Source organism: Dipodomys spectabilis, unplaced genomic scaffold (genome assembly GCF_019054845.1).
Source record: "Dipodomys spectabilis isolate Male_0828 unplaced genomic scaffold, ASM1905484v1 ptg000353l, whole genome shotgun sequence".
Classification (NCBI taxonomy): domain Eukaryota; kingdom Metazoa; phylum Chordata; class Mammalia; order Rodentia; family Heteromyidae; genus Dipodomys; species Dipodomys spectabilis.
This window is the reverse complement of record NW_024871030.1, coordinates 1,098,266-1,120,273: the sequence shown is the minus strand read 5'-3', so window position 1 is coordinate 1,120,273 and position 22,008 is coordinate 1,098,266. Positions and strand designations below refer to the sequence as shown.

At 39.8% G+C, this 22,008-nt stretch overlaps 1 protein-coding gene across 2 annotated transcripts in view; it reads right to left on the bottom strand.

Annotated features, from left to right (window-relative positions):
• The window catches only part of Pls3 (plastin 3), an 89,367-nt gene that overhangs the window by 33,950 nt on the left and 33,409 nt on the right, over window positions 1–22,008 (bottom strand). The window contains exons 2-3 of one of the 2 annotated variants that reach the window (XM_042665827.1): window positions 12,343–12,420; window positions 10,928–11,008 (exon numbers count right to left, since the gene is read on the bottom strand). In XM_042665827.1, the coding sequence (XP_042521761.1) occupies window positions 10,928–11,000 (73 nt within the window). In that variant the 5' untranslated portion in view covers window positions 11,001–11,008; window positions 12,343–12,420. The remainder of the gene's footprint in view (window positions 1–10,927; window positions 11,009–12,342; window positions 12,421–22,008) is intronic. The other variant, XM_042665828.1, reaches the window with a different exon arrangement.

Genomic DNA, 22,008 nt, shown 5'->3' with positions numbered 1-22,008 from the left:
GCTATGACTCAAAGTGGTAGAGCCTTAGCCTTGAACACAAAGAGCTCAGGGACAGCACCTATGTTCTGAGTTCAAGTTCTGGTCCAGCACACGCGCATGCATGAACGCAAACACACCACACTCATGTAGCCTGTGTGTGGTGCATGTCTATAGTCCCAGCTACTCAGGAGGCTGAAGCAGGAGGATCATATGATTCCTGGAGTTTGAGGCCAACCTGGGCAACCTAACAAGACCCTTCTCAAAAAAAAGGAGTCTATTCTTCAAGACCCAAACCATCCCTACTGTTGAGGTGCATGCCAAAGACATAGAAATCTACCAGACAGAGCCCCTGGCTCTTACTTGAAAACCTTGGCTTTCAAATCCTTGTAAAAACTTTTAGTCCTTTGGGAGCTCTTTCCTTTCCCTTTCTTCACATGATAACAACACAGGTCATCTTTCAGAAGTTCTACCTACCCCTGATCTCTTCCTACTCAGCACATGCCAAGTTTATAGCGGCTTATCAAAGGCATTTTAATGTAGTAAATTGAAGGATGCTTTTATCACAGCTCCCAAATCACATATTTTCAAGAAAATGATTTCCATTTCAATAAGAAGACAGAGGGGCCCTAAAAATGGCAGCAGTTAGCAATTCTTTTTACTAAATCTCCTAGCTGGTAAAATACTTGAAAGATAAAATAGCATGCAATTATTTTTAAAGCGTTTCATGCTAATTTTACTTTCAATACTTGGTTTATTTTTTTTAAAAGAGAAAAGATATTAATACAGTCTTCAGGAGCATCCAGGATCTCCTGTGTTTTGGAAGGCTAGAAAATGAGGTAGTATAATGGCATGTTAGAAGGCAGCCATGTTATCAATGCCACTATTAACTAGAACCTCAGAAATGCAAGGCATGTATGTATGTGCACATGTTACCGGAGTGTGAACTCAGGGTCTCTCACTCTTACTCACCTTGCTTGCTCAGAGCTAGTGTTTTACCACTTGAATCACACCTCTAGTAGTCCTGGCATTTTGTTAATTGGAGATACATTCTTGTAGACTTCTTTTGTACGTTTTTTATTAATTGTAAAAATGTTGTACAGAGGGGTTACAGTTACATGAACAAGGTAATGAGTACATTTCCTATCAAGCATTGTCGACTCCTCCTTTGTTTTCCCCCTACCATCCCTTCCCTCCCACCTGCACAACTACCCCTTACCCCCCTCCCCCCGCCAAAGTTGTAAAGTTTGTTTTCAACATAGTGTTTTGTACATCTCATTGTTACAATGGGTCAACCGATGTCCTTATTTAAACATTTTGTTTTTTCCCTTCCACTCCCCAAATTAGAGAAGGGTATTTACAAGATGCAGGGCACCGACATCAAATACAGTGAAAACAGGGGTTATACCGTGTGGGAGGAACATACTAAGCAACAAAAAAAAATCACATGGTACATTATAAATACATTAGAAACAATGGCAAGAAAGAAAATAGATAGTTGTGTCCCTATCTTGGGGTTCATTTCGCTTAACATCATCTTATATGGTCATATGTACATAGCTTTAGACCTCCTCTGCTTGTCCCAGACATATACTAGTTACTGCAAATAAGGGAAACCATGGGACCTATGTTTCTTTGGGCCTGGCTTACTTCACTTAATATAATTTTTTCCAAGTCTTTCCATTTCCTAACAAATGGGGCAATGTCATTCTTTCTGATGGAGGCATAGAATTCCACTATATATAGATATCTATCTATCTATCTATCTATCTATCTATCTATCTATCTATATACATATATACACGTGTGTGTGTGTGTGTGTGTGTGTGTGTGTGTGTGTGTGTGTGTGTGTGTGTGTGTGTGTGGCCACCACAGTTTCTTGATCCATTCATCTACTGAGGGGCATCTGGCTTGGTTCCATATCTTAGATATGGTAAATAATGCTGCAATAAGCATAGCTGTGCTGGTAGCTTTAGTATGGTCTTGTTTGTGATCATTTGGCTAAATGCCCAAAAATGGGATTGCTGGGTCATAGGTCAGCTCTAAGTGGAGTCTTTTGAGGAGCCTCCAGACTGTTTTCCAAAGTGGTTGAACAAGTTTATACTCCCACCAACAATGCAGTAGTGTTCCCTTCTGTCTACATCTCCTCCAGCATCTGTTGTTATTAGAGTTCTTGATTATAGCCATTCTAACTGGGGTGAGGTAGAATCTCAATGTCGTTCTGATTTACATTTCTTTAATTGCTACAGAGGTTGAGCATTTCTTCACGTGTCTATTGGCCATATCTATCAATATTCCAACCTCATTCTTCAAAGAAATAGAAGAAGCAATCCAAAAATTCATATGGAACAATAAAAGACCATGAATAGCAAAAACAATCCTTATCAGAAAGAACAGTTCTGGAGGAATATCAATACTAAATTTCAAACTCTACTACAAAGCCATAGTAATCAAAACAGCTTGGTTCTGGCACAAGAACAGACCTCAGGACCAACGGAATAGAATTGAAAACCCAGAAATGTACCTACAGACCTATAGCCACCTAATCTTCCATAAGGGAGCTAAAAAAAATAGAATGGAAGAAAGACAGCCTCTTCAGTAAATGGTGCTGGCAAAACTAGTTAATCACCTGTAGAAAACTAAAGCTAGATAATTATTTATCACCCTGCACCAGAATCAACTCCAAATGGATCACAGACCAGAGTCAATGCAAACACCCTAAAAACATTACAGGATGGAATAGGAGAAACCCTAGGTCTCCTTGGCACAGACTGAAATTTTCTTAATAGAGACCCAGAAACACAACAAATTAAAGAAAGGTTGGACAAATGGGATTGCATGAAGCTGCAGAGCTTCTGCATGGCAAAGGACATAGCTAGCAAGATCAATAGAAAGCTCACGGATTGGGAGAAGATCTTCACTAGCCATACAATGGACAAGGGTCTCATATCTAAAATATACTTAGAACTCAAAAAATTAAATCCCCCAAAAACAAATCCTCAAATAAATAATAACCCGATAAATAAGTGGGCTAAAGACTTAAAGTCTTGTAGACTTTTATGTCCAGATTGCCTTCAGCTTATGATTCTCTGATCATAGACTTCTGGGAAACTAGTATTACAGGTGTGAATCACCAGCACCTGGCTGTAAATCATATTTAGTGGTAAACTTTTCCTAGTCTAAGTTTTCATATATGTACAGTAATGTAATAATAAATGGACCCAGAAAATAGGGACATAAGGGACATAATTTGAAAGTAGTTTTAATGACTGGAAACCTAAGATCACAACCACCAGTTACAATGGCAGCTCTTTAACTTCTCATTAAAGCTGTCAAAGTGGGACCCATTTCTGGCTCTGATGCCACTTCTATCTATACCCTGGCATGAGGTTAAAAGACTCTCCATTTGGAAGGCTTGTCTACGCCAGCCTCTTATTTTCATACATGTGAGAAAGCACATGGGAACTATCAGACACCTCGTACATTATGCAGAGCAGGCTCAGCATTTCTGCCAGGCCTGTCTTGACATTTTGGTTTAGAAAATGTGGTGAGAATGGATACACATTAACAAACAGCAGGAAAAAGAGTAGCACCACCTAATTTCTAAACAACATTCTGGCAGAAAGTAAAGTGCTAACCTGGCAGAAAGTAAAGTGCTAACGTGTGTGTGTGTGTGTGTGTGTGTGTGTGTGTGTGTGTGTGTGTGTGTGTGTGTGTGTGTGTGTGTGTGTGTGTGTGTGTGTGTGTGTGTGTGTGTGTGTGTGTGTGTGTGTGTGTGTGTGTGTGTGTGTGTGTGTTTTCCAGTACTTGAGTTCAGGGCCTTGTCCCTTTAGCTAGTTCACTCAACGCTAGCATTCTACCACTTATGCCACAGCTCCACTTCTGGCTTTTTGCTGTTGTTGTTGGTCATGGGGCTTGAACTCTGGGCCTAGGCACTATACCTCAGCTCTTCAGCTCAAGGCAAGCACTCTACCGCTTGAACCACAGCACCACTTCCGGTTTTCCAGTGGTTTATTGGAGATAAGTGTTACGGACTTTTCTGCTCGGCCTGGCTTTGAACGGTGATGCTCAGATCTCAACCTCCTGAGTAGCCAGGATCATAGGTGTGAGACACCGGCGCCTGGCTATTTCTGGCTTTTTGATGGTTGACTAGAAATATGAGTCTCATGAACTTTCCTGCCCTGGCTGGCTTTGAACTGTGATCCTCAGAACTCAGTCTTCTGAGTAGCTAGGTTTACAGGGATGAGCCTCTAATACCTAGATAATTTTTAATAAATAGCCAAGTATGTTTTTAAAGTACTTTTTGTAAAGAAAGACAAGAAAAAACATTGTCCATAAAAAAATTCTGAAGATGATGTTAATACAACATCATACAAACTCATCTTTCTTTCATACTGTCTGCCAGATTTACCAGCCAAGAGCCATCTGCTCAGTTACAGGGAATTCTGTCTCTCTGTGCCTTTCTCAGATGACACATATAGGTTGACATCTGCATTTTGTTCAAAAGGAAATCGCATTATTTCTCTTTTACCAAGTATTAGTTGAAATGCCAGCTACCTCCCTCAGTATCCTCCCCCAAGTAACCTCAAAGTAAACTTATTATACAGCCATGTTCCGGCAGTTTTGAATCACACCAAGAATGCATAGCCTTAAAAGGCAATGTTTTCCCTCCCCTTGCATCCTGTTATTTAAGCTATTTTAAGTGCTTGTCTGGAGAAAGCTGAGCCAGGATTCAAGAGGTTTTCATTTTAGCTGTTATTTTACACTGCCCTTGTTCAAGTGGTTCGTGCTGCAATCTGTCACTTCAGATGGATCGTTCAGGGGGGTACTTTGTTTTAGGAATCCCTCAGTAAGAAAGACAAGGACTTTCATTGGCCCTCAAGTTGAGTGTGTGTGTGTGTAGCCATTCTTGAATCTGTCTAAATGTAGTACTATTCTTCATAATGAGGCCATATATTGTGGGTCCTCATCTGTAACACATATGTGGCATCTTTATTAATGCCCACCTCAGGGCAGTGAATTTTAGGACTTACAAAAGTAAACTACTCAGGTACCAGTGATCCATGCCTGTAATCGTAGCTACTCAGGAGGTTGAGATCTGAGGATCACAATTCAAAGCCAGCCTGGGCAGGAATATCCATGAGACTATTTCCAATTAACCACCACCAAAAAAAGCCAGTAGTGGAGCTGTGGTTCAAGTGGTAGAGTGCTAACCTTGAGCAAAAAACCTCAGGGACAGTGCCCAAGCCCTGAGTTCAAGCCCTAGAACTGGCAAAAAAAAAAAAAAAAAAAAGAGGAGGAAGAGGAGGAGGGGGAGAAGGAGAAAGAGAAGGAAGAAGAGGAGTAGGAGGAGTACGAAGAGTAGGAAGAGGAAGAAGAAGATGAGGAGGAGGAGGAGGAGGAAAACTTTTGAAGTGTAAAGGGATAGCTTTTCAAAAAACTTCAAAATTCACTTCAGCTTGACTAATATATATGTTCCATGAAATTTTAGCACTAAAAGAATAATAGGAATCTAAATGTCTAATGGTAGATTTACACAAGCACACACACAAATATGATCTTGAATAGCCACAAACCATTGATTTTAGAAGACTTGTCCAAAAGAATTTAGATTATATTCCACCCTAAGATCTACGTAGTAAAGTCAAGCTTTCATTACACATTAAACTTGAGAGAAGGCCACTGCTAAACACCTCCAGATGCTTAATTAAACATCAGGTAGGCCTTTCACAGCTTCCATTGGAGATAGCTCATGCCAGCAAATCAAAGAGGCAATTTCATGAGTCCCAGCTAAGAGTAGACAACAACTTGCCACAACGGCATTCAATCATAGATTCCTGATGATAGAGGTTGGACAAGTTTATATGGCTAAGACTAGACTGTGGAAAATGCAAATATTCCAGCATTTTGGACTTCAACCTGCTGCCATTCTCCAACTCTACAAAAATACCTACATACTTGCTCCCATGGGCATGTTTACACAGGCACACCTACTGTCTTCCATGTTATCAATGCACCGTTTTCAGACTGTCCAAATACATTCACTTCTAAGATTGCAGAGAAGTAGTTAACCAGGGGGCACAGTGAATGAGTCCTTTTACTTCCTTGGGTTTGTAGATGGGTAGTAGTATGTTAGTATGTCTGTCTGCCTGCCTGTCTGCCTATTTGTTCATTTAGCACACTGGGGCTGTAACTCAGGGCCTTCTACATGCTAGGCAAGCTCTCTATTACTGAGCTCCATTCCCAGTCCCATAGTCTGAATTTCTTTTTTTTTGTATTTTTAATACATTTTTTATTATAAAAATATTGTACAGAGGGGTTACAGTTACATGAAAAAGGTAATGAGTACATTTCTTATCAAGCATTGTTACTTCCTCCTTTGTTTGTCCCCTACCGTCGCTTCCCTCCCACCTCCACAACTACACTACCCTCCCCACCCACCCCCACTCCCGCCTAAATTGTAAAGTTTGTTTTTCAACATAGTGTCTTGTACATCTCATTGTTACCATGGGTCAAACTGTATCCCTATTTAAACATTTTGTTTTTTCCCTTCCACTCCCCAAATTAGAGAAGGGTATTTACAAAATGCAGGGCACCGACATCAAATACAGTGAAAACAGGGGTTATACCGTGGGGGAGGAACATACAAAGCAACAAAAAAATCACATAGTACATTAAGAAAGAAAATAGATATTTGTGTCCCTATCTTGGGGTTCATTTCGCTTAACATCATCTTATATGGTCATATGTACATAGCTTTAGACCTTCTCTGCTTGTCCCAGATGTATACTATTTATTGCAAATAAGGGAAACCATGGGGTCTATGTTTCTTTGGGCCTGGCTTACTTCACTTAATCTAATTTTTTCCAAGTCTTTCCATTTCCTAACAAATGGGGCAATGTCATTCTTTCTGATGGAGGCATACAATTCCTGGGTTGGTTCCATATCTTAGCTATGGTAAATAATGCTGCAATAAACATAGTTGTGCTGGTAGCTTTAGTATGGCCTTGTTTATGATCATTTGGGTAAATGCCCAAAAGTGGGATTGCTGCGTCATAGGGGAGCTCTATGTGGAGTCTTTTGAGGAACCTCCATACTACTTTCCAAAGGGGTTGAACAAGTTTACACTCCCACCAACAATGCAGTAAGGATCCCTTCTGTCCACATCCCCTCCAGCATCTGTTGTTATTAGAGTTCTTGATTATAACCATTCTAACTGGGGTGAGGTGAATTTCTTAAGGTCTAATTAAACAAATGTGCTGGGTGATTTATTTAATATAACAAGCAAATTCTGCTAAACCACCATATTTTTGTGGCATCCTCCTGATGTGGGTTTTATATACTAGAGAATATCAAGTAACTGAAAACAAGCCAGCTTCCTTGGCTGAGAGGAATCTGCTATAGCTACAATCACCACAACCAATATTTTTTGCTTCGTGTGGTGGGCAACCTCAAAAGAACCCACCCACACTATGCCTCGTCATTTAAGAAACTCCATCATCCTTCTATTTCAAAAATGCTGAATTTCATGTTCAAAAAAGTTTTTGACACTGTACTTAGAATTGAGGGAGAAGAGAAGGGAGGGGAAAGGAGGGAAGAGGAGGGGCAAGGGGAGAAAATGGGGAGAGGGGAGGGAGAGAAGAGAGGAGAAGAGAGGCGAGGAGAAGAATATTTAGAAGGATGTCTGTATAGTACTAAAGTAAAACCGGAATAAAAACGTTTCCTCAAGTTTGTCTTTTTGACAAGTAGGAAGACTATGACCACTAGTTTCCACAGAAAAACGAGTCTTAGTATGCAAAAAACATTTTCTAGGTTCTTCTTTCACTTGTGTTCTGAAAAGATTATTTATTCCTTCTTTTCTTTCTTTGAGACAATTTTGCTCTGTAGCCCAGGCTGGCTTCGAACTCTTGATCCTCTTCTTCAGTCTTCTGAATTCTGGGACCACAGCAAACTGAGATTATAGGACTGAACTACTTCACTTGCCCTTGTTCCTCTTTAGACAGAAATTATAGCTAGGCTCCAGTGGCTTATAACTTTAATCCTAGCTACTCAGGAGGGTGCTATCTGAGGATGATGTATCAAAGTAAGTTTGGGGAGGAAAGGCCAAGAGACTCTTATCTCTAGTTAACCACCAATAAGCTGGATGTAGAGCTATGTTAAGTGGTAGAGTTCCGTCCATGAATGAAAAAGCTAAGGAATGGCTCCATACCCTGAGTTCAAGCATGAGTACCCACATCAAAAACCAAAAAAGAAATGTTATGCAGCATGCCAGCAAATAAATTAAAATAAAAACATTATGAAGTAGAGGGAAAAGAACAGTTAGATTGTCTGCTATCCCACAAAGGAAATACTGGAAACAATTGCTGAGAAAATGAAAATAATTATATGAGATGGAATCTTAAAACTAAGCAGGTGCAGAAAGTGAGTGAAAGGAGAACTTTAAACCTTAATACTCAATTTATTGCTAGGGAATTTCAAAGCACTATTAATTGACTGAACAAAACCTGTAATTAGTGGTAATTACAGAGATTTTTTTCCACACACTATGATTTTGCTGCATTTCTAAGGAGATAATCAAGGCTATTATTGTGAATAGATGGAAGAAATCATATAATGGTTTCCATATTTTGTCACAATTGAAGGGAAGCAGAATAGTCCTCCATTCCCCTCCCCTTGAAGGCAACAGCCATCAGTGACAGGAAAATAAGTTGTAAAGCTTCTCTAAAAAATTCAAGGCCCCCTGAATGAAAAAATAAATTCCACAACACCTTTGACAGTTGCCTGAGGGCTCTGTAACTAATGGCAACTGCCAACTACAAAGATTCTTATAGAAAAATCAAAAGCTTCAGCAGAGCCTTTTAATGAATTTCTAAAAGACAAACTATACACAAGCCTTTGTTATGCTGTTTTATATAGAGAGAGGGAGAGAGAGAGAGAGAGAGAGAGAGAGAGAGAGAAATTTTATGTGCTACAGTATGATGGCCAAAAGCTTTAATAATAAATTCCACTATGAAAATCGTCATAACAAAGACCCTTTGGATATATGGTTGACAATGACAGTACATCAAAGACTGTGTCAAGTTCCTTGGAATATAATCAATTAAATATTTATTGAAAACTTAACATATGTGTAATACTGTGTTAGACATTGAGAGAATACAAAAGAGTAATACTCAGAACAGGCAGAAAATTTGGACTCCAGAATTACTTACAACATATATGTTAATAAGAGTCTGGTAGAAAATTCAGAAACTCACAGTGCAGAAGATGTTTGCTGACCTAAACTCTGCTTAACAACTCTTCCCCAATGACCCTGTTGTACAGTCAAACCTTTAATTAATCCCTCATTTACTACAGTTTAACCCTGTCTCCTCCATGGAGCAAACTGGTCAACTCTCTCTTCCTATTATTTAGGGTTTTTTTTCTGGAGTGATGAAGCTCTTTTGATGATAAAAGTGTACCACATCCCATCAGATAAATGCATATCTGGATTAGCTTTATTTTATTTTTTTGCATATGTGTATTGGTGCTGGGGACTAGAGGCTGTCCTTTAGCTTTTTCACTGAAGGCTAGCACTTGAGCCACAACTCTACTTCCAGCTTTTTGGTGTTCAATTGGAAATAAGAATTAAAATAATAAAATAAGAATTAAAACAGACTTTCCTACTCCAGCTGGCTTCTGAGTAATTAGGATTACAAGCAAGGCACCAGGCTCAGTTGGTTTAATTTTTAAGAAACACTGTACATAAACATTTAAGAAGCATTGCACACAAACACTTCTAAGATAGTGCACCCAAGGACAAAGCCTATATTCAACAACTTCAGTTGAAGAAACTAAACATTGGCAATTAAACAATTACAACATTCAAACTACAATATAGTTCTATTCCTAAAGAAACAAATTAAGCTACCCCTAACACCACAAGGGAAATATAAAACAGAAGGTCACAGGAAATACATTCCTAAAACAATCATGATCAGAGTAAAAGAGAAAAAAGAAAAGAAACAAACAAAAAAAAAACAACCCTCCACTGCCAGATACCAGTGGCTCATGTTTCTAATCCTAGGTACTCAGGAGATAGTGGTTCAAAGGCCAAGCCTAAGCAGAAAAGTCTGAGACCCCATTTCTTTTTTTTTTTTTTTTTTTTGGTTCCGGTCGTGGGGCCTGAACTCTGGGCCGGGGCGCTGTCCCTCAGCTCTTCAGCTCAAGGCTAGCGCTCTACCACTTGAGCCACAGCACCACTTCCGGCTTTTTTCTTTTTGCTTATGTGGTGCTGGGAATCGAACCCAGGGCCTCAAGCATGCAAAGCAAGCACTCTTACCACTGAGTCACCTTCCCAGCCCCTGAGACCCCATTTCTATAATAATCACCAAACCCCTAGACTGAAGGCATGGGTTCAAGTGGTAGAGCACCAGATGAGCAATCAAGTTGAGTCAGTGTACCTTCTATCCTGTCTATCTTTGTGGGGATAAACAACTGTTTTGTTTGCTGTTTGAGACAGTCTCCATTTACAGCTCAAGCTGGCCTCCAAACTGTAATCCTCCAAACTCAGAGTCTCCAATGCTGAGCTTACAAATATAACAGGTATGCACCACTACACCTGGCCTACATCATACATTTATTTTAGTGCTGGTCCTGGGGCTTGAGCTTAGAGTCTGTTCCTAACCTAGTATTCTAGCCACTTGAGCCACAGCATTACTTCTGGCTTTTTGGTATTGGAGATAGGAGTCTCACAGATTTTCTGACCATGCTAGATTTGAACTTCAATCTTCAGATCTCAGCCTCTTGAATAGCTAGGATTACAGGCATGAGCCACCAGTGCTGGGTATCCCATCTCTTTACTATTTTGTCTTAAGACTTAGGATCAATCATTCATGCACTTTTTACAGAAATAACTGTGAGAGCAAATAAGGATAGCCTTCCTATAGTTAATAGTACAAAACATACTCACCAACTTTTGCAAAGGCCTCCTTGAGTTCATCAAGCTCATCTTTGGAAATCTGAGTGGTAGCCATTTGATCCATTTAAAGATCTAAAGAGAAATCAAAAAGGTTTATTTAGACTTTTAAAAAAATTGTCGTGAACATACTCTTCTAAAAGTCTCATATAGGAAAAAAATCAGAATAGGTATTATATCTGCTGTAGATCCATTATAAAAAAAAAAATGGGACCTTATTTACCAAAACTAATTTAGAAAACAGTATTTCTGAATCTTCCTTTTCTTTTTTGTTTTGTCGGTCGTGGGGCTTGAACTCTGGGCCTGGGCGCTGTCCCTCAGCTCTTCAGCTCAAGGCGAGCACTCTACCACTTGAGCTACAGCGCCACTTCCGGTTTTCTGGTGGTTTATTGGAGATAGGAGTCTCATGGTCTCTCCTGCCCGGGCTGGCTTTGAACCACGATCCTCAGATCTCAGCCTCCTGAGTAGCTAGGATTACAGGCGTGAGCCACTAGCGCCCGGCTGAATCTTCCTTTTAAGAATAATCTCCTAAAGCACAGGAGTGGAAGGGTCAACATATCCAGCAATGACAGGAAATAGACACATTGGTTTTATATTCCAAAGTTTAAAGTCCAAAATTACATGACCAGAAATTTGTGTTAAATATCATTTTCCCATTAAGCCAATCTAGTCCTAGCTATTCACAGAAAATAATGACTTTCAAATATCACACTGACATGTGTGATTTGAGTCCTGAACTTGATCCTCTCCCCGGATTTGAGCCCTAGGACTTGTGTCCTTCTTACTATAGAACTCTCACAATGCCTAGAACTGTGAGGCACTCAATTAAACTATACTTTAACCAAATTCATTCATTGACATTTATACGCCAACTAATGCATTAGATAATTCCCTAAACCCTCAATGGTCCTATGAAGGCTATTCTTATCCCTTTTATTTCTTAGTAGATGATTGACTAGCTCATCAGGATAATGGAACTGGAATTCAAATTTCAGGTTTCTCAATCCTAGACAAGTTAAAAATGGCCATGATACTATAAACTAAGTTTTCCCCCACAGAATGAATCACATATAAATGACTGGAATTTTTATTTTTTTAAATACAGGTACTGGGACTTGAACTCAAGGCCTGCCACTCTTACTTGGCTTTTTTTGCTCAAGGCTGGTATTTACCACTTGTGCCATGCCACTATTATAGTGGCATCTCAGCCTTCTGAGTAGCTAGGATGACAGATGTGAGCCACCAGTGCCCTGGCTTGTTATTATTTTTTAGGAGACAGAACCTTTTGTGTTTTGGTAGCAACAGGACTAAATTTTCAGGCCACAGTGTGAGATCTGCTTCCCTCAAACTTTGTTATGGTATCACCAGACAACAACAAAACTCATAAATTGCTCATAAACTTTTCTTACCTATGATCTCAGAATGTCTCTAGAGACAGACCACTTGTCTGTAGGAAGGCTGGGTACAAACACCTTGGAGTCTCAGTTCTATTGGGTAAAAAAAATCTTCAGTTAAATATAAAGTTGGCCTTTTAAAAGATTAAGTATAAAAACAATTTTCCAGAAATGAAGCTGTAATCTCAAAGTATTTCATAGTTTACTGAGATGATGTTCAATACTTCCAATTACTAAAATACTTGACAGGATTTATTCCAATTTTCTTCATACATATTTTAAGCAATCACATTTTTAGTACAAAATTCTTACTCATCTCCATGCACTACACCATGTACAAAACGGCATGAAAAGTTTGCAAGTGTAAAAACGTACAATGTGCTTTGTTTTCCATCTCTAAAGATACTTTACAGGAGCTGGGAAGGAGGCTCAGTGGTAGAGTGCTTGCCTTGCATGCATGAGGCCCTGGGTTTGAGTCTTCAGCACCACATAAGTAGAAAAAAAAAGCCAAAGTGGCGCTGTGGCTCAAGTGGTAGAGTGGTAGACTTGAGCTGAAGAGCTCAGGGACAGCTCCCAGGTCCAGAGTTCAGGCCCCACAACCGACAGACACACACACACACACACACACACACACACACACACACACACACAAAGATACTTTTACAGGCTGAATAGTTTAAGTCAGTAATAATGTAAGATATGTGATTTAAAAACCCAACATCATCAACAACTGATTATGTTTTCATACTACCATATAGCTACTATACAAATAAAGAAAATTAGAGAAGACGAGTCTGAGGATTGGGGAAGTAGCTCATTGGTAGAGCACTTGCCTGAGCTGTATCTCCAGGACCACCAAAATGAATGAATGAATGATGAATCAATGAAAAAGGAAACTATTATGCATTTTTTTAACTGGCATCAAGGCTTGAACTTAGAGCATTGAACTTGTGCTTGTCACAGCTGGCACTATGCCACTTGAACCATACCTCCAGCCAAACTTTTTGCTGGTTAATTGGACATGGAATTTTTTGAACATTTCTGCCTAGACTGGCTTTGAACTGCAACCCTCCAGATCCCAGGTTCTTAAGTAGCTAGAATTAAAGGCCTGAGTCGCTGGTGCCTCATTTAAAAAAAAAAAAAAAAAGACAAAAGATGGGCCTGCTATTCCAAGTGACCAGAAATCTCAATCTTTATCTCCCATCTCTCTCCTCTGTAGGCTGCAAGGATTAATATGGCAGAAACCTCCTTCCCTGCTGTCCATACCCCTTACCAATATGCCTCCCCCCTTCTATCCATATTTTAAGCATGTGTTCTGTGCCTAGTTCCTGCCCTTGAGGAATTTACAATCTGGGGAGGCAAATGTAAATAATTACAATATGACATAAAGTGAATTTGTGGCTGCAGTAAAAGGTAGAAATATCAACTTTTTAGAGAGCTAAAGGCTCTGCAGACCCTAAGGATTATGAATTCCTTCTCAAGGATGCTGAGAATGCAATTCTTTTGTTCCTCTTACAAAATTAGGAATTGCTTAGATCTCATAGAAACAAATTTATGGTACCAGTTTGCTACAAAATATTAATCCATTGTATTAAAAAACACATACATATGTAAGTTTCCAACTGCTTACTTCTTTGTAATTGTCTTAATAAATATCTGAAATGGTGTCTTTTAGATTTTTAACTAAGATTCTCCACCTCCAGGCAATGTTAAGAGGTACAACTTCCATGCTCAATACCACAAAGAAGAGGTATAACTAAATAAGAGTAAAGAGAAGAATTGGAGGTTGGGCTAGTAATCCTAGCACAGCAGAGGATTCTAGAGTCCTAGGCCAGATTGGGCTACAGAGATATTGTCTCAAAAACCCTAAGCGCCTCCACTACCAAGGAGTCACACCCTCAGCCCTACAAAGTCAAACAGTAACAGTAAGTGGTCTAATTGATAGGAATCACTGTTCCTAAATTTGACATTTGATTCTCAAAGTTACTACATGCAGACTCCCACCATGAACTAAAACACTTTTATCATTATAACTACTCATGAGCACTTAATAGTCGGTATCTTTAAAGAAATCAGACAATAATGTGCTATCCTGAGGGGAAAAAAACATTATATCAAATAATCTGGCAGTGACTGCAGGATTTTATTATTTGTTATTTTATTATACATCCAAACAGTATTTGTTTTTCTTTGGTATAAAGTTGTTTCTAAAACTTCTCATTTTACCACTACATTGAGAAGTGCTTCAAATATAATTTTAGCTTGTTTCCTTTTTCTTAAGTAAGAGTTGGGAGTATACTTGCGCGCGCGCGCGTGCGCGCGTGCGTGCGCGCGTGTGTTTGTGTGTTTGTGTGTGTGTGTGTGTGTGTGTGTGTGTGTGTGTGTGTGTAGTGATGCTGGGGGATGAGCTTAGGCCCAGCCCTAACTGTAGCTTTTAAAATACTAAATTTGGGAGGGGGGGTGGTATGAGAAGGGATGGGAAGGGGAAACAAAGGAGGAGGCAACAATGCTTGATAAGAAATGTACTCATTACCTCCCATGTAATTGTGACCCCTCTGTATGGTATTTTCACAATAAAAAATAAAAATAAATAAAAATAAAAATTAATTTACCTCCAAAAAATAAAAATAAATACATAAAACACATATGACAGGATTACAGCAACATCTCCTATGTGGGATTCAGAAAATAGATTCTTGAACTTTACAATTTGGCGGGGGAGTGTAGTTGTGGAGATGGGAGGGGAGGGATGGGAGGGGAAAACAAAGGAGGAGGCAACAATGCTGGATAAGAAATGTACTCATTACCTTGCTCATGTAACTGTAACCCCTCTGTACAGTATTTTCACAATAAAAAAACTTATTTTTAAAAAAACATTAAATCTTAGGGGAGCTAGTTGCTCATGCTTGTAACCCTAGCCACTCAGGAGGCTAAGATCTGAGGATAATGGTTTGAAGCCAGCCTGGGCAGAAAAGTCTGTGAGACTCTTACCTCCAATTAAGGAGCAAAAAGCCAAAAGTGTGGCCCAAACTTGAGTGAAAAAGCAAAAACTAGGCCGAGTGCAAGTCCTAACACACACACACACACACACACACACACACACACACACACACACACACACACATTTAGAAGTTAAAATAATACATACGCTATTCATCTCCATGGGATACTCATTGTACTATAGAATTTTTTCCTTCTCTCAAAGCAACAAAAACTTCCCAGACTAGTTCACAAGCAAAATAGAAAAATTTGACCTCATTACTGCTCTCCAGACACGACTTAATCCAGAGCACTTGTGCCAAGCTGTGGCTCCTCACCCAAGGACATAGTACATTCTAAAGGAAAGACTATTGTGCTTTAATTGCCAAAGCTAAAAGTCAAAATTATTTGACCAGTAATTCACGCCAAACATTATTTTCTCATTAATCCACTTTCCTAGCCATTTTCAGAAAACACTGGTTTTCAAATATCATACTGACATCTGTCAATCACTTTCTGAATTTGAGTGCCAGCATCGGAAAAAAAAATTGATCGCTGGAGAGTAAACATTGTTGGATATGTAGTGAGAAGACATCAATTAGTGACTTGACTTTGCTCTTTCATAATAGCATGTACATGAGCAAATTTATTCAGTCTGAGTCTTAGTTTCTTCCTCTGAAAACAGCAACGCCCATATACCCAGGATCATCATGAACATTAAAGGCAACACAGGTAAAGTCATACCTATAAAGTACAAATGGCAGCTTCAAATCCTTTGTGAAAGATAATAGAGGATGATGATTGCTTTTACATAGTTGAGAGGGGCTATGCAAACGTTAGCCACTAGTTCTTTTTTCTTTATTTTGGTCAGTCATAGGACTTGAACTCAGGGCCTGGGTATTGTCTCTGAGCTTTCCTGCTCAAGGCTAGCACTCTACTACTTGAGTCACAGCTCTATCTCTGGCTTTTTTAGTAGTTAATTGAATGTAAAAGTCTCACAGACGTTGCTAGGCCGGGCTGGCTTTGAACTGAGACCTTCAGATATCAGCCTTCTAAGTAGCTAGGATTACAAGTGTGAGCCACCAGCATCTGGCTAGCCCCTAGTTCTACTAAGAGCCCTTTAAATGGGATTCTTGGAATGTTATCTCATTATCCCTCTCTCTATCTATTCATTAGAGTGTAACAAAGCTTCCTCATATATGAAACTCATAAGCATTTAGTCACAGTGATTTAAGGAAGATAAACCTCAAGCAAACCTGTCAGCCACTTTTTTAAACCTCAATTTGGCTTCTTCCTAAGGGCAGTTTCTATCAACAAGTGGAGGAGCACACAAGTGACACATTAAAGCAAACCCACAAAAATGAAACTCATTTTCACTTCAGCATCCCTTTTCAAAATAGCTCTCAGCTGGACATTCCTCCTAAATTTGCACATTTTCTCATGAGCAATGGAAAATAAAAGTTTGAGGAAAGTAAATAGCACTTGCTGAATACAAATTGAACCCCAATGTCCTAACATGCGATTGACAGGAAATGGAAAGGCTGACTTGGATATAGTTCTTTTTTCACTCCCAATCTGTCTTTCCTCAAAAGTGAAATTGATTATGTAAGAGAGAGACAGGCACTCACACACACACAGAGCTGATAATCAAAAAACAAATATATTTTCCTTCCACTGCAATTCAGCAAATGAAATAACTCATCAAAATACAGCTATCTAGGATCTCTAGACTTTTTTTAAATCTAGAGATTATCTGCAAAACACTTTGATCTCTAATTCAGTTTTTTGTTAACTCCAGCCTGCCCTTGCTCCCAAAAAGCAAGGAAAAAACAAACCCTCTTGCCTTAAACATTAGACATACAGGAAATCAGATTTTTCAACTAAGGGAATAAAACAAAAGCAAACAAAACCTTGTTTGTTTGTTTTCTTTTCATAAAAGGATATGGTGTACAACTGGGTATGAATTCAGGGCGTCACCCATAGAAGAATCTTATGCCTATGAAGTCATCCCTAATTACAGCGTGTGACTAACAATACAACAATTATGAAACCACGCCACTGGTTCATTTAACGATACATAAGCCCTGAACACAAATCTTCTGCTGAGAACACTCTACCTAAAACAACCTGAAACTATTACTCAAATTCTGAAATGTATTTGAGGGAGAAAAGGAAGGATAGTTTGTTTTCCTTTCCTAAGTCATTCAAATTTAGAAATGCAATTCACTCAACAATGTATCTACTTACTAGTGTGTGTCAGTCCTAGGCAGGGTGGACAGGAAGGGTGCCTATGCATGCTAGGAAACTCCTGGGTAGAGAATCAACTTTGATTATGAAAATGTCTTTTTTGAAATGGAATGGCTATTAAATCATAAAAGGGGGATATGACTGGGAATGAAGCTCAATGGTATAACACTGAGCAAGTACCCTGGGATCCAGCCTCAATATGAAAAAGGAAGGAAGGGAAGAAGGAAGGAAGGGAAGGAGGAAGGGAGGGAGGGAGGGAGGGAAGAAGGAAGGGAAGGGGGAGGGGAAGAGGGGGTGGAGGGTGAGAAGGGGAGGGGGAGAGTGCGAGGAGGGGAGGAAGGGGGAGGGGGAGGAAGAGCAGGAGGAAGAGAAAGCAGAGCAGCTGGGTACTGGTAGCTGGCCTATAACCTAGCTACTCAGGAGGCTGAGATCTGAGGATCATGGTTCCAACTCAGACAGGCAGGAAAAGTCCATGAGACTCTTACATCCAATTAACCACCAAAAACCAGAAGTGGAACTGTGGCTCAAGTAAAATAGGTCTAGCTTTGAGCAAAAGCTCAGGAACAGTTCAAGCCCCAGGACCAGCATACAAAAAGTTAAGTTATTGACCAGACTAAATTAATCCCAGCCACTAGTATACTAGGGGAAAGAAAGCTTGATCACAAAGAGTGGGCAATATATTCTTAAAAGAAGAAAATACGTACATGGGAAAGAAGGCAACAAGGGTAAACAGAACATGGAAGAATATATTATTTCACTTCAAATGGGAGGGGAACCCAACAATGCAGGCTATTATTTGTCACCTGTCTTCATCCAAAACAGGTAGTGCATCTTGGAACACCTACACTTTACACACCTTCCTGTATCAACAGAAACTGCCACCCTGCCTCCTCCCTAGTTAGGCAAGTCAGCAATTGAGTCCCTAGATCCCATAGGCAATGTTCATAGGTTTAGTCCCCGGGCTAAAGCTCATCTACTCTTACTGTGAACACTCAAGCTCCAGCACTCTGCTTTCCAATTACCTTAGAAGATTTCAACTTGAATACCTAGCACCTCTGCCCACTTTTGCATCTATGTTCATTCATCAGGCTGTCACAGAAGTCTCAGTACGTTCTAGGTATGTGTTGGGTGCCAGAAATATACACAATAGGAGCTCCAAGTCCCCATTTCCCTCGGAGAGCTTACTGTCCACAGGAGAGAATAGACTGAAAACCAAAGACAAACATTGAGAGCTACCACAGTCATAGACAGTGAGTGGCAGGTGTCAGCAAACATTTTCTAAGATGAACTTTATCTTAGAGCTCAGAGAGGAATTTCTCAGTTAAGACATCACTGGCAACAGTGTTCAAAAAGATGGTATCTGAGAGACTGGGGCTTTGGGCCTAAGGTTAGTGACAAACACAGTTACAGAAGATCAGAGGCCAACTCAGAAGTGGTCAAGGCAGAAGAAGTCAGCAAATATTCAGTTGAACTTTAGCCATTTTTTTTTCATTTTTGTGGAGCTGAATCTCAAACTCAGGGCCTCCCTCATACTAGGCAAGTGAATCACACTTGGCCTAATTATTTTGCCCCTTTGCCCCCAACTCTTCCATTTACTAAACCAAGCCTCATTTCCAATTACTCTATTCTCACTCTCCAGGTGTGGAAACTGGAGACTGTAGTTTGGCCATCAGGAAGAAAAGAAAGATGAGTCAACCCCCAAACATTTTAGAGTTTTCATTTCCTAACTCTGATGTTCTCTCTATCATATCCCATTCTTCTCTCTCTCCCTCCCTCTCCCTTTCCCTTCCCCCGATTCCCTCCCTCTCTCTTTCTTTGGTGCTAGCACTGGGGCTTGAACTCAGGGCCTGGGTGCTTTGCCTAAGCTTTTATACTCAACACGAGCATTTTCATTTGAGCCATAATTCTACTCCTGGCTTTTTGGTGGTAAATTGAATTCCTGCCCAGGCTGGCTTCAAACTGCAATCTTCAGATCATAGCCTGCTGAGCAGTTAGGATTACAGGCTTGAGCCACCAGCACCCAGCATACCATACCTCATTCATGCTTGCAGTCTGGTCTACTCCAGAAGCCTTGTAGCTGATCTTTCTTGTTTCTTTCCAATGTACACTTCACATTCCTGTTTCTGAAGAAATATTGTGAGCCTTCCATACAAAAGGAAATTTCAACCTTTCAGCACAGTTTGCAAGGCCCTAATTATTCATTCAGTTAAGTAGCTGCTTTCTTTCTAATATCACTTCCTATTAGTTGGATTGCACCTCTGAATCTTACAGTCTAGAAACCCCCTATTCTAGCCAGGTGCTGGTGGCTCACACCTGTAATCCTACTTACTCATGAAGCTAAGATCTGAGGATCATGGTTCAAAGCCAGCCTAGGCAGCCAAGTCTGTGAGACTCTTATTTCCAATTAACCACCAGAAAAACCAGAAGTGGAACTGTGGCTCAAAGCAGTAGAGCATTAACCTTGAGCAGAAGAGCTTAGGGACAGTATCCAGGCCTAAATTCAAGTCCCACAACAGATGAAACAGAGAGAGAGAGAAAAAGAGAGAGAGAGATGGGGGAGGGAGGGAGGGAAGGGGAGGGAAGGGAAGGGAAGGGGAGGAGAGGGAGAAGAGGGAGGGGGAGGGAGGGAGGGAAGGAAGGAGGGAAGGAAGGAGGGAAGGAAGGAAGGAAGGAAGGGAAGAAGAGAGGGAGGGAAGGAAAAGAAAAAAAATGAGGTCTTAGGTAATGGGAGCCCCCCCACCCCCAAAAAAGTGGCTGGGGGCATGGGTGAGTTTTCAAACCTCAGTACCACAAAGAAAAAAAAAACTCTTTGATGGGAGTGATCATATCATTCACCCTTACATATTTCATTACACATTACAGAGCCTGCACAGAGCAGGTAACACTAATAACTAAAACATCAATAATGTCTTTGTGATTTTTCATCACAGCCTTTTTTTACTCTAGACTATGCTAAGTGCCTTACATATATTCTGAAAATTACTTCTCAGAAAACCCCTGAGCCTGGCCAATATTGTTTTTCTGATTTTACAGAAAGCAAATAGGCTGAGATATGTTGAGTAACTTGCCTTAAGTCACACAGCCAGAAGTAGGCAGAGTATGCAGTAGGTCTTAAAACTCTCATGAACTTTCCTGCCCAGGCTGGCTTCAAACTGTGATCCTCAGATCTCAGACTTCTAAGTAGCTAAGATTTTAGGTGCCACTGGCTATAAATAATATATATTCTATAAAAAGTAAAAACAGCTACCAGAAAATATAGACACGGACCATTCTAGCTAATATTAAGTAATATTCCATTACTTAAAGTATAAAGTAAGAAATATTTACTTAAATCTTAGCTGAAATAATAAAACCTGTAATTCTATAAAACATGCAGAATGTGGACAACAGGTTCTATACAGAGTTGTAAGTGTTCTTTCTGAAGGTAAAACAGCCCATGTGGAGCCTGTGGGGTTTTAGCTCAATGGTAGAGAGAAACCCTGGGTTCAATCTTGCACACCAGAAAAGAAACCCACACACACAAAAAAAGAAAGAAGCATGCCAATGTTTTTCTTGCAGCAAATCATTTCTGTACTCCACACATCTTAATTTCAGCCTCTTGAATGCTAAGTGCTGTGAACAGCCACACCCACTGTACCAATGCTAACAACTTGGTCTCACTCTAAGTATAACCAAACATTCATGTATCTATACGATTTACCATTTAGTTTAGGACTCTTTCTCTTACAGGACTTGCTCAAGGGAGAAAAGAAGTTTTGTTTGTCTTTTTAAAGAAAACTTTTATAGAATCTCGGTAACGCCATAATTGCCATAGTTTAACAGGGTGTATGTATCATTATCATTTCACGCTTTGAGAATCAAAAGAAGGCAGTGGAACTCCAAAAGCCTTTCCCTCTGTCTAGGTTTTAGTTCTGAAAATCTCAGAAAGGTTAAACTAGAAGGAACAACTTACTGTTCACTTATTATGGCAGATAAGCATGATGAAAAATGGCCTGTTGAGCCAGCTGCTGGTAACTCATCCCTATAATACTAGTTACTCAAGAGGCTGAGTTCTGAGGATTGTGGTTCAAAGCCAGCCCTGGAAAACAAATCCAATTAACTAGATTTTAAAAAGCCCAAAGTGAAGCTGTGGCTCAACAGATAGTATCAACCTTGAGCAGAAAAAGGTAAGGGAGAACACAAGTCTCTGAGTTCAGGCCCCAGTATGGGCACAGAAAAAGTAAAATTGCTTATTGGAGTCAATGCAGAGGAGAAACTTCTAAGAGTCTAATATTTACCATGTACAGCAGATTTTGCTTATTACAAGAGTATTTTTCAGGCCTAGATCTGGAAAATTTTCATGATACTTTGGTCACAAATTGTAAAACTAAAGAGAGGGTATATTTAACCACAATCAAGAAAACAGCATTTTCTTTTTAAAATTTGTTTGCACTGATACTGTACTTTTACAATAAA